The sequence below is a fragment of the Solanum verrucosum genome, unplaced genomic scaffold (assembly GCF_900185275.1).
Source record: "Solanum verrucosum unplaced genomic scaffold, falcon-dt-bn FXZP01000032.1, whole genome shotgun sequence".
In the NCBI taxonomy this organism is placed as follows: domain Eukaryota; kingdom Viridiplantae; phylum Streptophyta; class Magnoliopsida; order Solanales; family Solanaceae; genus Solanum; species Solanum verrucosum.
In genome coordinates, this window is record NW_026020569.1 from 2,461,437 (window position 1) to 2,474,814 (window position 13,378).

At 35.1% G+C, this 13,378-nt stretch overlaps 2 protein-coding genes across 2 annotated transcripts; one reads left to right on the plus strand and one right to left on the minus strand.

Moving 5' to 3' along the window:
* Positions 1 to 6: 6 nt before the first annotated feature.
* Positions 7 to 3,943, minus strand: LOC125810681 (NADH dehydrogenase [ubiquinone] flavoprotein 1, mitochondrial). The gene is made up of 3 exons (XM_049490154.1): positions 3,801 to 3,943; positions 1,207 to 2,679; positions 7 to 265 (listed from the first exon to the last, which is right to left on the minus strand). The coding sequence occupies exons 1-2, from the start codon at positions 3,801 to 3,803 to the stop codon at positions 1,219 to 1,221; spliced, it is 1,464 nt and encodes a 487-aa protein (XP_049346111.1). The 5' UTR covers positions 3,804 to 3,943; the 3' UTR covers positions 7 to 265; positions 1,207 to 1,218.
* Positions 3,944 to 7,911: 3,968 nt separating this feature from the next.
* On the plus strand, positions 7,912 to 13,189 carry LOC125811057 (ferredoxin-thioredoxin reductase catalytic chain, chloroplastic). Its single transcript, XM_049490547.1, has 6 exons — positions 7,912 to 8,221; positions 8,751 to 8,863; positions 11,576 to 11,625; positions 11,755 to 11,826; positions 12,498 to 12,558; positions 12,788 to 13,189. Exons 1-6 carry the CDS (start codon positions 8,116 to 8,118, stop codon positions 12,830 to 12,832), a joined length of 447 nt encoding a protein of 148 aa, XP_049346504.1. The 5' UTR covers positions 7,912 to 8,115; the 3' UTR covers positions 12,833 to 13,189.
* The last annotated feature ends 189 nt before the right edge of the window (positions 13,190 to 13,378 follow it).

Here is a 13,378-nt window from a genome sequence, read left to right on the forward strand (position 1 = left end):
TAGCTCTTATTCAACATGACAAATATTAAAGCATCTTTCAACTATCAAAGCCATGGCAATGATAATGTAAGGAAACATTAAGACATTAGATGTACCAGCTCTGAAACATAAATTACCCATTGGGCCAACAATGTAAACAATAGTTTTACACAAGTTTGACAATAAAAAGCGGCTGGATATAGGGAAGCTCTGCGTCCTGCTTTCCCCTCCCACATTCATACTTCTGGTACTTCTCAAAATTTATTCCATGGTATCAAACAGCAAACTGAAAAGCAGAGACATGAAACGATTATGAAATAGCCATGCCATGACACATACAAGTAATTTAATTATTCAGACCCTTAAGTATGAAAATCAATATTTGAGGGACATGACCAATGGGGAAGGCAGGGGTGGTGGGGAGGAATCAATCTATAATAGCATTGTACCAACAATGATCAGAGTGGTGAAGTGTGTATGCTTAAATTTGTCAAAGGCAGAGCTGGTTACAGAGGCTCTGTGTAGCAATTCAATAGGATGTGACTATTGACGAGTATATTTAACTTCATACACGAAGATGGAACATGCAAAATGTTGAAGATCGCAGAGCTTTTTAGATCATTTTGCTATTTCAATTAGATTATAGCTACAGGCACACCTTTCAAGCTTTTTTTTATTAATTTCTTAATTTTTGGAGAGGCGTGTCCCTCAATTTCAGTGATCAAAGAACACATCCCCATGCACAGGGTTGTCATGCAACATCCACTAAAGTCGCAAGTGTTATGACTGTTCCTGCTCTTTTCTTTTTTTTTGGTTTGTTTCTCCTTATATTGGTCAAAAGAAGAGTTGCTTTCTCTGGGTTGGGAAGGAAATTTTGGTACTTCTTTGTCATGACAGAAATAATTGAAGTTGCATTGGTCTAGCGAGAGGTCAGTAGTACTACAAAAGGGCAGGAGATAAAGTTCCCGAGAGGTGTGCCTTGGGCTTGGAGTATTTTGTATATGTTACTATGATCTTTGACAATCCAAACAATAAGAGCATAAAAAAAGACCCATTATCCCAACAAAAAAGGGAACTAGATATAAAGAGTTTGCAAACCAATTTCACTTTATTAAAGTTTACAGCATGCAACGAATAAATTTTTTTAGATGAATGTTTTATTAAGATGATGATCCATGGTTACTATCAACACTACAATGTATATGTAACAAAAGTTTAAGAACCGACCTTTTAAAAAAATCAAGCAGCAGCCGCCTGTTGTAGCTCTCTCTCTGCGTGCTCCCTGATCCTCCTTTCTAGCTCTGGTCTAAAGTGCCTAATAAGACCCTGCACTGGCCAAGCAGCAGCGTCACCCAAGGCACAAATGGTATGCCCTTCAATCTGTTTTGTCACCTCTTGGAGCATGTCAATCTCTTCCAACTTTGCATTGCCAACCTTCATTCTTTCCATGATCATCCAAAGCCACCCTGTGCCTTCCCTACATGGTGTACATTGACCACAGCTCTCGTGCTTATAGAAGTATGAGAGCCTTGCAATTGCATCTACAACATCAGTTGACTTGTCCATGACAATTACAGCAGCAGTCCCCAACCCTGACTGCACAGCTTTGAGTGCATCAAAATCCATAAGTACATCCTCACATATGTTCTTGGGAAGCAATGGAACAGATGAACCTCCTGGTATAACAGCAAGCAAATTGTCCCATCCTCCACGAACACCACCACAGTGCCTCTCTATCAGCTCCTTCAATGAAATACTCATTTCCTCTTCAACTGTGCAGGGCTTGTTAACATGGCCTGAGATGCAAAACAGCTTTGTCCCGGCATTATTCTTCCGGCCAAAACTAGCAAACCACTCCGGCCCACGCCTTAAGATGGTTGGTGAAACAGCTACTGTTTCAACATTTGTGACAGTTGTTGGACATCCATATAGTCCTGCATTAGCTGGAAATGGAGGCTTCAATCTTGGTTTGCCTTGTTTGCCCTCAAGGCTCTCCAGAAGAGCTGTCTCTTCACCACAAATATAGGCACCAGCACCAAAATGAATATATACGTCAAAATCATAACCAGATCCACAAGCATTTTTCCCCAACAATCCAGCTTCATAGGCTTCTTGTCTAGCCTTCTGAAGGCTCTTCCTTTCATTCACATACTCTCCCCTGATATAAATATAAGCAGCTTTAGCCCTCATCCCCACTCCTGCAATCAGACAGCCTTCCAACAACTTGTGTGGGTCATGCCGCATGATTTCCCTGTCTTTACAGGTTCCAGGTTCACTTTCATCAGCATTGACGACAAGATATGAAGGACGGCCATCTGTTGTCTTTGGCATGAAGGACCATTTGAGACCAGATGGAAAACCAGCACCACCACGTCCTCGAAGACCAGATTTCTTCATTTCATTCACGATCCAGTCAGAACCCTTGATGACAAGATCTTTTGTTCTGTACCAATCTCCTCGCTTCATGGCACCTTTGAGGTAAGGGTCATGCAATCCGTAGAGATTTGTGAAAATACGATCCTCATCTTTAAGGCCACCAAAGTGAGTCCTCTCGGGAGGTGGGGGTGGGGGTGTAGGTTGGGGAGTGCTAGCAGTTGATGCAGCCTGAGTGCTAAATAACCTACCATATAGGCCCCATCTTTCACTAGAACGTTGAGCTAATGCAGTCCGTTGCAGAGAAAGAAGGCCCTTTATAGGTGCCTGTTAGAAGAACATGCCATACATAAGTAATTTTAGCCTCATAAGAGGCGAGATTGAGCACGCATAATCACAAAGGTAAAAGATTGTATTGTACTGCACTAAGCGATGGGTCTATACATCATGATTGCAAAATACTCGGTTTCAACTGTTCTAGGAGATCATCCACAACCCACCTCTTTTCCAGGCTTTAGATGGGGTACGCTTTGCTAAACTCACCAAAGCAGAGTTGATTGAATGGAAACATAAGAAGAGAGTAACAGTAACATCTCCAAAATTATTCAGAAAATAGATTGTTAAAATACTTGATGCTAAGGGAATTGCGCAATAGGGGAAGAAACAAAAACCATATCCTCCTTTTGATGTGTATGTGTCCGTGTCCTGGGGTGGGGGAGGGGAAGGGAGGAAACTCTGATGCAAGACATCTTCCACTAACTGTTTTCAAAGTTTAGGTACTAATTTAATTTACATCTACCTCTCTCAAATAATTACATAAGCCTTCAAAAGTAATAAGAGTAAAAAACTTTTCTTTTCCCTGAAAAAAAGAAGCTTACCTTGAAAGGGCTTAATTCCAAGTACAATGGAAGACTACATAAACTCCTTATTAATCTATATACATATAACTCATTCTAAACTACAAAGTTAAAAACACACACAAACAGAGAAAAGAAGCTACAGGATATATGAATTAGAGAGTTCTGATAAGGAAGTTAGGTTCAAAATATGAACTTGCATAACCTCTAACATACTCAAATCTCAAAAAATAACCCAAATTTTTTCAATGAAAGCAGATTAATGAAGCAACAGCTATCCTTAACAACTTATCCAGGCATCAAATAAGATCAAAAGCAATACCCACATGTGCTAGCCAAATATAATTTAGGGTTCCTCATCATTCTTATTTATAGGAATACAATGGCCATTCGATCAGTTAAAATTAACCTTAAGCCACATCTCTGAAACTACAAATTTGCAATAAAAATCCTCTGAAGAATACCAAAAAAGTAATAAATGAACATACCAAGGACGCATCAAAATGCACCTAAGGCATATTTTCACAACAAATTTTCATTTGGACTTAGGTGGCGCGTACAGAACGATACAGATCAGATAGAGCAACTTACCATGAATATTGAAGCAGAAATGTGATGAATCGGTGAAATTCAGCTGATTCTCCAGCAGATTAGGGTGAGATTGAAGCTGTCTTTCTCAAAAAAAAGAAAGAAAAAAAAGGGAGAATGAAGCTGTTGCGATTAGTGAATCATGACGGTCCACGTAGTGGGCTTCATGGGTAGGAAATAACATGATGGGCCTTGATGTTCAGGAAATGTCGTAATGGGCCTTAGTGACAAACGTCGTTAAAGGATATTTATCGTCCGGCCATTAATTTACCAATATGATCGAAATATACACATCATGTACACCAGTGATATACATATTGTGTAAAAGTGTATAATATATATATATATATATATATATGCATTTTGTCTTTCTTTTACTTTGTTTCGAAGCATTAAAGAATGTTTTTTTCTTTTTGTCAATTTTTAAATTTAACTTCCACATAACATATTTAGACCACAAGATTAAAAAATATTTTGGTATATATATATATATATCGTTGAAGACCATAGAAAAAATAAAGCTTTTTCATTAAAAAGAAAGAAATAATTTGTATTTCAAAAAAAAAAAGAAAAAAAAAAAGTTAGGCATCCGATTTGTATTTGATTTTAGGCCATTAATTAACTTGAATCGCCACCGCATTATAGTTTCATACATAAAATATGCCGTTGATAGACAACAATTGCATATTGTGAAGAGTACGGAAACATGGCTAATCCAAGTACCGGATGGGACAATTAGCTAAATCTTGATAAATTATAAATGATAATTTTTGGAGTATAATTTACACGATATAGTAAAAATTATGCGGTGAAATTGTGAGATCAAATTTTTGTGATGTGCTTTAATGATTGAGGTTTCTGATATAAGGTAACAAAAGTATTTCAAAACACATCTAAATTGCATTAGAGACGCGCGAATTCTTTTCAAAATTTCAAAAACAATCTCATTGAGAATGATCAAATTATCAATGCTAAATGTGTTGTGAGTTGAACTAGGTTTTCTACTTTGTACTCCATATAGATTAGGTACTTCCTTCCTTTTATGTGGCGGCTAATGAGACGTATAATCGCTTATACAAATTGTTTTGCTCTTTTATTTATTTTGAAATTTAAATATTAAAAGTTAATTAACAATTTTATATAAAGATAATAAGATACTATCCTCTTTCGTTTTGCAAACTATAATATATCTTTCCGTTAATAGTAGATGAATTTATTACTTAACTGATAATTATTAATGATTTTATAACTGTGTTTCTAGAAATGTTATTAGCAACATATATAAATATTCCCATATATTAAATTTTGTCCCTATTTAAAAAGCTGGATCAAATATGCACATATATTACTCTTTTTAATGAGTTGACGGCCAAAAATTAAATATTATCCAAAAATAAAGACATTAGAGTGCGAATGACTCCTCAATACACACATGTGAAAGCATTTGATTATAAATTGTTCTAAATGCGATAACAACAATAATAATAAGAGTGGTGTATATGTAGTTTTATTCCTATCATAAGAAGGTAAGATATTGTTTCTGATAGAAACTCGACTAAGGTAAAATATATAAAATATATATATATATAATATATATATATATATATTTAAAAAACATATAATATTACAACCAATGCAGAGAAAATAACAAATAGTAATAGAATCGAAAAAAAGCAATATTAGAAGAGTAATTATAACAGTACTATTCTAAACAAGAAAACATAAAATTAGTGTCCGGTCCGACAAAATTTAGTTTTGCGTTGGAAAGTCCCACATTGAGAGGTAAAGCGCTCCCTAACAAAGATGATTCCGTACCAAAAAGACAAGAATGTGAGACCTTTTGGTTAAGAATGAATGAGTGCTTACCACTCCACCACAATAGCTTGTTGGTGGTTCAATACTAGATTCACTTTTGGCCTAGGTGAAGTTATCTCAAGGGCCTAATACTTTCTACAAGATATAACAAAACACTATACGGATCCGTGATACATTGTTGTTCATAATTCCCATGTATCTCAACTTTTCTCTATTCTTTTAATCCAATGTCATATAAGAACATGTGCAAAGTTTTAGTATCTGGAATCCATACAATCTCTCCTTTATGATTTGTTGTAAATAAAGATGTCGTTGTTGACAATGATGGTAGCTCAATTTTATGCTTTACCCATGCCTCCGTTTCACTAGTACCATTGAGAATATACACACAAATTTTACTGAAGCCTTCATCAACATCATCCTCGTCATTTACAACTAGTGCAACTTGTCCCTTTATTTCTACTATTGTATTCATCATCCCCGGCAATATTAATACTCTTTCATCGGGGAACGATATCGTTCTAATTAACTTTTCTCTAACAATACTAATCACAACAATATTAGGTCTAAATCGATTTTCACAATAAATAACTTCGTCAATACAAACATAGTTATTTGTAGTACAAATATTGGGCATCCACCCGCCGGATATATCCCTCCACGACTTGTCCACTCCAATGGTGAAAATCAAGTATTTGATCCCATGTACTAACCTATTTTCAAAGAAAACCATGTACCCCATTAATACTTTATGTTTATTGGCAGTGGGATCAAAACCGAAGAGGTAACTACTAATTATTATTGACTGGGAAACTTTTTCAATATCTGGTACTTTAGGAAGAAAGACATGTTCTTTTATGAAAGGATTGCAAATAGCGACATCTCCATTGTAGTTCCATAGACAAAATATGCCGTTGATAGACGACGATTGCATATTGTGAAGAGTACGGAAACATGTCTCATCCAAATACCGGACAAGGCAATTAGCTAAATTTTCATCTTTCAGAGATAAATTATATATGACAATTTTTGGAGTATAAGTTACCCGATGTAGTAGAAATTGTGAGGCCGAACTTCTGTGATGTGCTTCAATGAATGAGGATTCCGATATAAGGGAACAAAAGTATTTCGAAACACACCTAAATCGCATTAGAGACTTGGCACAAATTCTTTTCAAAATTTCAAAGACAATCTCATTGGGAATGATCAAATTACCAATGTCGACAGTCTTATCTTTCATTGTTATGTGAAAAGTGAGAGCAAACTTGTAAAATATATAAAGGTGTCTTTTTGAGTTGGGTAGGTTTTGTACTTTGTACTTTATATAGATTAGGTAATTACTGCCAATGAGGCCTAAACGCACACAACTTATTTTTGCCCTCAAAATTTAAATATTGATAGTTAATTACAATTTCATATATAAAGATACAATTCTCTTTCGTTTTGCTATAATATATCTTTCCGTTAATGTAGATGAATTTATTACTTAACAGATGATTATTAATGATTTAATAACTGTTTCTACAAATGTTCTTAGCTACACAAATAAATATCCCTCTTATAAGGGATCATGTGCAATTTTGTCTCTATTCTTAAGAGTTATGCAAATAAATCTTCGAAAATTTCTCTTTCTAGACAACATTCAACTCAAAGTATGTTTGCTCGTGTATTGCTCAACCTTATAGACAAACTATTAGAATGTGATTTAACATTCGTAATAACTTGTAAAATTTCATATTGTGATTTAATATTTCTCATAAGATTTTTAATTGACTCAACAAAAAAAAAGTTAAATTGGTTATAAATTGCAACAAAAAAAGGATTATGTACTAAATAACAATTATGAAACTCTCTATAAAATTGTACGCTTTGTTCTTTAAATGAGTTATTCTTTAACATTTTTCCCGTTACATGATCTAATCTTTAATTTTTGTCCTTGAACAATCGAACTTATGACAATAGAGCATACGTTCTATAGAAATCGAAGTCATGCAATAATAAAATATGTGGACTATTATGATACGAAAATGTAAATTTATATATATTGATATATATAAAAAATTGATTATGAATGATATTAATTAAAGACCATCACAAAATAGGCCAAAATGTGCAAATGACCCGAAAAAATCACTTTCAAAAAGAAGAGTAGGGGTATGGAGTCGAAAAGCCCATTCATAGAAAAGATGTCCAAAAGCCCACACGAAGTTGCTGTAACGTAGCAAAGTAAAGCGAGTGAACAAGTGGCTCTGTAATTTTCGCCCACGATATTGCAACGAGTGGCGCTCGCGAGACCTTTTATTAATTTATTTAATTAATTTTTCTTCAGATATTAGGTGAAAAGAAAAGGAGAGAACGGATAGTAATATATAAATATCAACGCTGTACGAAAGAGATTTTTTCCCTTCCGAAGTTGTGGTGGTTAACAGAATCACATTTTTTACTCAATCGGAAAGTAGGAGCGAAAAACGAGATAACGAAGCAATAACAGCCGGAATCCGCCATGAGAACTCTTCAAGCTTCCACCTCCTACAGCGTTGGCTTTGGAATTTCATCTTTTGCTACTCGTCCTAAGCCTTCTACTCATCGCTGCCTCACCGTAGCCAAAAGTACTCATTTTTCAACTTCCTACAGTTTATAGTTTCTTCTGATTTCCTCTCGGTTGCCATATTTTTGGAAATAAAATGCTTTGATTTATTGCTAGTGAGTAACAACTAGCTAGTGTTTGCAACTGTGAATTCTGTTTTTGTATTTGTTTGCGTATTCAATGTTATTTCGATTTCAGTGTTTTCTCTTTTCGATTTTGAGTTATTAGTTTGCGTATGGCGTTAAGATCTTGAAATTCGATCCATGGAGACTAATTGGATGTTAATAACGTTTTGAGCTTTAATTTCTTCACATTTTAGTCTTGAGTTTAGAGTGTATATACTGCTGTTATAGATCTTGAAGGCTGATTTTGTTTACCAGGGATAAGCACCTAAAGATTTACTTGTGATTTCTTCCGAGAAATGATAATACGTATTTATTCAGCTAGATCAAAATATAATTGGGAAGATCAAATAAACGATTTCAGTAGAAGTTGATCTATTGATTTTACTGAAATGGCTAATTTCATGGGCGTGTTGTTTGCATATGTAGTGGAGCCATCAGAGAAATCTGTTGAAATCATGAGGAAATTCTCGGAGCAGTATGCTCGCAGGTCAGAAACATATTTCTGCATGGACAAAGGTGTTACTTCTGTGGTCATCAAGGTACTTTCTTTTCCCTTTCTCTTTTTAATGATCATTCGATTGCTTGCAGCTTATAGTAACCTCTATTGTGCATTTACTATACTCACTTGTATGTTTATGTCTTTAGTATGTGTTTCAGATCCTATTTTCCATTTAATCTCTAGGCTTGGCACTTAATTATTCTTTTCTATTTTACTTACTGAGATTATGTCTTAGGGATTGAATTTGGGACTGAGGCCTTTCGTCTCCATGAAAGCTGTCTTCGATAGCTTCTTAATATTGTTTTGTATTGCCACTATAATTTTGTGACTGCTGCATTAGCAACTAAACAGAGTGGGTTAATGTCAAACTCACTATTTCAGCTCGTGGTTTTCTGTGTTAGCTGGTAAGTAAGTTACTGTAAAAGTAATAACTTTCATGTTGAAAATTTACCATTTCTCACAGATATTTATGCTGTTAAATTGACCAAAAGTCATCAGTAAGCACAGTGCAGTCAGAGTACGACAACTTATACAATATTCTGAACGTTAGAATACTCCCTCCTAGGCTATAAAGTGAGAATTTATAGTATCTGCTTGGAAACTGTATTGTCGTTTTACTAACTCCAAGGTAATGACATTCTGTATACATGCAGTTTAGGACAAGCTGCAAGTGTGTGATATCATTTCAGTTCCAAAAAGTTGCTTCTATAGATGATTGATTATTGTTGAATAGTGTTTTGTTGCTCAGAAGTGCTACTTTGGTCTTATTATCTTATCAAAAAAAGTGACACCTTCTTTTTTAAAGCTTGAATAACCAATCACTTTTTCCCAGGTATCCTTCAGTTTATATTCTAGGTTGAGGTGTGTTTTTGTGTATCTTCTAGAAACATATTTCTGTGTAAGTTCGTGAACGTATAAATTTAAAATTGTGGAGCTGTGGAAATTCTTGAACTGAGGGGATATCAAAGACTTATAATGAGAGATAAGAGAGAACAATAGCACAAAGCTTGTTATATAATAAAGGAGAGGTGTAAGAGGGACTTTTAACACAAAGAAGGGAATAAAAATTGAGAAACTTTTAATAACGTGAGTAAAGGATTTACCATCTCATAAACCAGATAGAAGAATAGATTTTATCATCTCATAAACAAGATAGAAGAATAGATTTTATCATCTCATAAACAAGATAGAAGAATTGATTTATCTTCTTTGTGAAGAGGCACTAAAAAGTTGTAATGTGATAGCAAACCATGGAAAAGCTTTTGTATTGAAAGAGAGCTATGAACACTAGAAGCATCAATACAATGGGGGCACACGCATAAGGAAAAGTCTTTTGATAATGTGGAAGGTGCTCTTCTAGACTGTGTTAGGTAGTTGAGGATCCCCTTGGTGTTCTTGGTTGTGTTGAGTTACATCCCTCATTTACTTATTGATATAATAGCTACCCACCAAGAAATAACTACAATGATAACGTTATGATACCAAAAACATTAGCAATAACAACCGAGGTGAATGGGAAGTTGATGCCAAAATTAAAGCCTCATCCACATCAATAGTAACCTATGGAAAGAAGTGAATCTTATATGCAACTATGATAAGTATCCTATTGGGTTTTGATAGAGCATCAAACATAAGGATGTATCCAAGGGTGTGACAGAACTTGGCTTATTAGTATCTTTTATTAGTTTGATTTCTAGTGATTGTAAGATCAGTTTTATTTGATAGTCACTATGACTTTTCCCTTTTGGTGTTGGATGCTTTGTGTCTTATGAGGTTCTCCAAATTATGTTGCTGTACAAAGAATAGAGCTATCACATTTTAGAAATTTGAATCGAGAAGATACTTATGAAGTTTGTGAGCTGGACATGAATGAATATATGTTATACAAAGACTCTTTATCAACAACAACAACATACCCAGTGTAATCCCGCAAGTGAAGTCAGGGGAGGGTAGTGTGTACGCAAACCTTACAAAGCATTCTTAAAAGAAAATGAACAATAGCTACAACAAAATAATAGTACAGTCAAAGTCAAAGTACAAGTAATAACAGATAGTAGTATAGAACAAGAAACTGCAAGTCAAATGCATGCAAAGTACCAAAAGTATCCTTGTAAATGAGTGATGGTTAGAGTTACCACATATCTTTTCCTTTTAAATTAATGGTGGCGAGGGTTCCAACATGTCATATCATAGAGTAATAGTTTCTAAAAAGAGAAAGGTGTCATTCTTTTTGGACAAATTAAAAAGGAAAGTGTGTTACATAATATGGGACAGAGGTAAATATAGTTTCAGTACAACCTATGTACTATTTTAGTCAAATATACACAAATGTTTCCTTCTCAAAATAAAAATATGGGACGGAGGGATTAGTCAAGTATAGGACCTAAGTCTAAGTCTAGATTCAGAGAATACTCTATGACTAATTGGAATATCCTTATCCTTTCAAGCAGTTTTGCTACAGCGACCCGTTCAATTTTATGGGTAACTGTTTTTTTAAGTTAGGGAACTGTTTACTTTCACAACTTATTAAGATGTTTTACTAGAAATCCATATAAGAAGCATATCACGTTTGACTGATTTATGTGCATAAGAAAGACATTCATTTTGGTGGAGCATAGTTGATTTATAGTTTTGTACTGCTCTTGTTATGATGTCCCCTACTCATAGTGGTTTCTATATTCCTTATTATTGAAACATCTATTCCTACATCGAGGGTGGAATTTAATTAATGTATTCATTGACCCATGCTTAGGGTTTGGCAGAGCACAAGGATACATTGGGCGCTCCACTCTGCCCCTGCCGGTAAATATTTGTTCCCAACACATATGTTTTGATGGTTTTCATGCTTTGCTACTTCCCAGTTACCACAGTACCTTTGTAATTTCATCATTACCATGAACTGTACCATATTGTTGTCATTTTAATTTTCAGGCATTATGATGACAAAGCTGCAGAAGCGCAGCAGGGCTTCTGGAATTGTCCATGTGTACCAATGAGAGAGAGGTAAGTTGTTTTTGCTTGTGTTCATAGAATTGGTTGTATTTTGGTCATGTCATGGTTTTTTTTTTGTTTGCTGAGAGTGAAAACAGCATCAGAAATAGGGGATCCAATAAATCGAAATCAATATACATTCTCTGTATTCTGTAATGACATTTTTCCTCCTTTCTGCCAGAGATACTTCCTTTTGGGTTTGCCTCTAACTTTTTGGTTAGATAAGGCTTCATTAAGTGTTTTACTTTGAGCTTTCAGGCCTTGAATATCTGAATAATAAATTTTTGGAATGCATGTGAGACGGTGGTCAGCAACTACAGTTATGGGTGCATGAATTTAAAGATAACTTGTCAGTTGCCCTTGTATCCTTTGGTTGTTCAACATGCTAAGAGCTTAATTGTACAGAAGGGTTTGATATATTGTGGTTTCTGTTTAAATCTGCAAAGAAAATCTTGTCTGCTTGACAAGTAAAGGAAACCTTGATCGGAGAAGCCATTTAATGTTTCTAGCTCAATTACGTGTGCCATCATGTATATCTGGTCATCACCATTTTAGTCTCCATTCTCTGAATCCAAGTAATCATGGATAGTAGTATTTTATCATCTATAAAATCTCCAACATAAGCCTCCGTGTTAATCAGTTTACTTCTGAATCTTTATTATCTTTCTTATCTTGCATTACAGGAAGGAGTGTCACTGCATGCTTTTTCTGACCCCTGATAATGATTTTGCTGGAGAAGAACAGGTAAACTAAATGCAAATATGCGAAGCTTGATTTATAGTTACCTTCTTAGATTTGAGTATTTGGTCTATAGCCCTTTTCCTCTTTTGGCTATCTGACTCCCTAAGTGTATGTTAAAAAACAAAGGATTACTATTATGTGCTGTCAGTGCCTCATGTGTGCCTCAGTGCCTAGTGTGTGTTTTGCACTTATATCTGCTACTAAGGCCAGTCTTCTTCCTTTTATTTCACAGACAATTACTATGGAGGAGATTAAGGAAACAACAGCCAACATGTGATGCTCGGACATCTTATACATGCTATGATTATTACGTTTTTGTTGTACATGTATATTTGAGTTGTAGATGAAGAGCAACAATCAAAGTTCTGATGTGACATGTTGCTGAAACCCCATCCATTACATTGTTGTGATTCTGATCTCGTCAAATGAGCTTGGGTGGGTGAATACCAGAGTGCAATTATGCTAACTGTTGTGTGATGCATCTAGATTGTATGAGTCAGTAATAGGGGATTTTGGGTAGCTTCAGCTAATGCAAATCCTGATTTTGTATAAAACGGGAATCAATTTCCAATAGCTGCTTTGTGAAGTTCAATCCCAGGCGCCTGACGTGTTAATAATGAAATGGAGACATCTCACCTTCGCAATGTAAGCCGTTTTATATGTAACAGCGTCTGTCAATGTGTCATTGGCTCTTATATGCGCTGACACATTGGCGCTAACATGGGATACAATTTTACCGGTTTGCACTCGGCAAATGTATCCCAAATGCGAGGCTAGGGAGTAGGGAGAGAAGTTTTGTGTAATTCATTTTTAAGTTTCTTTG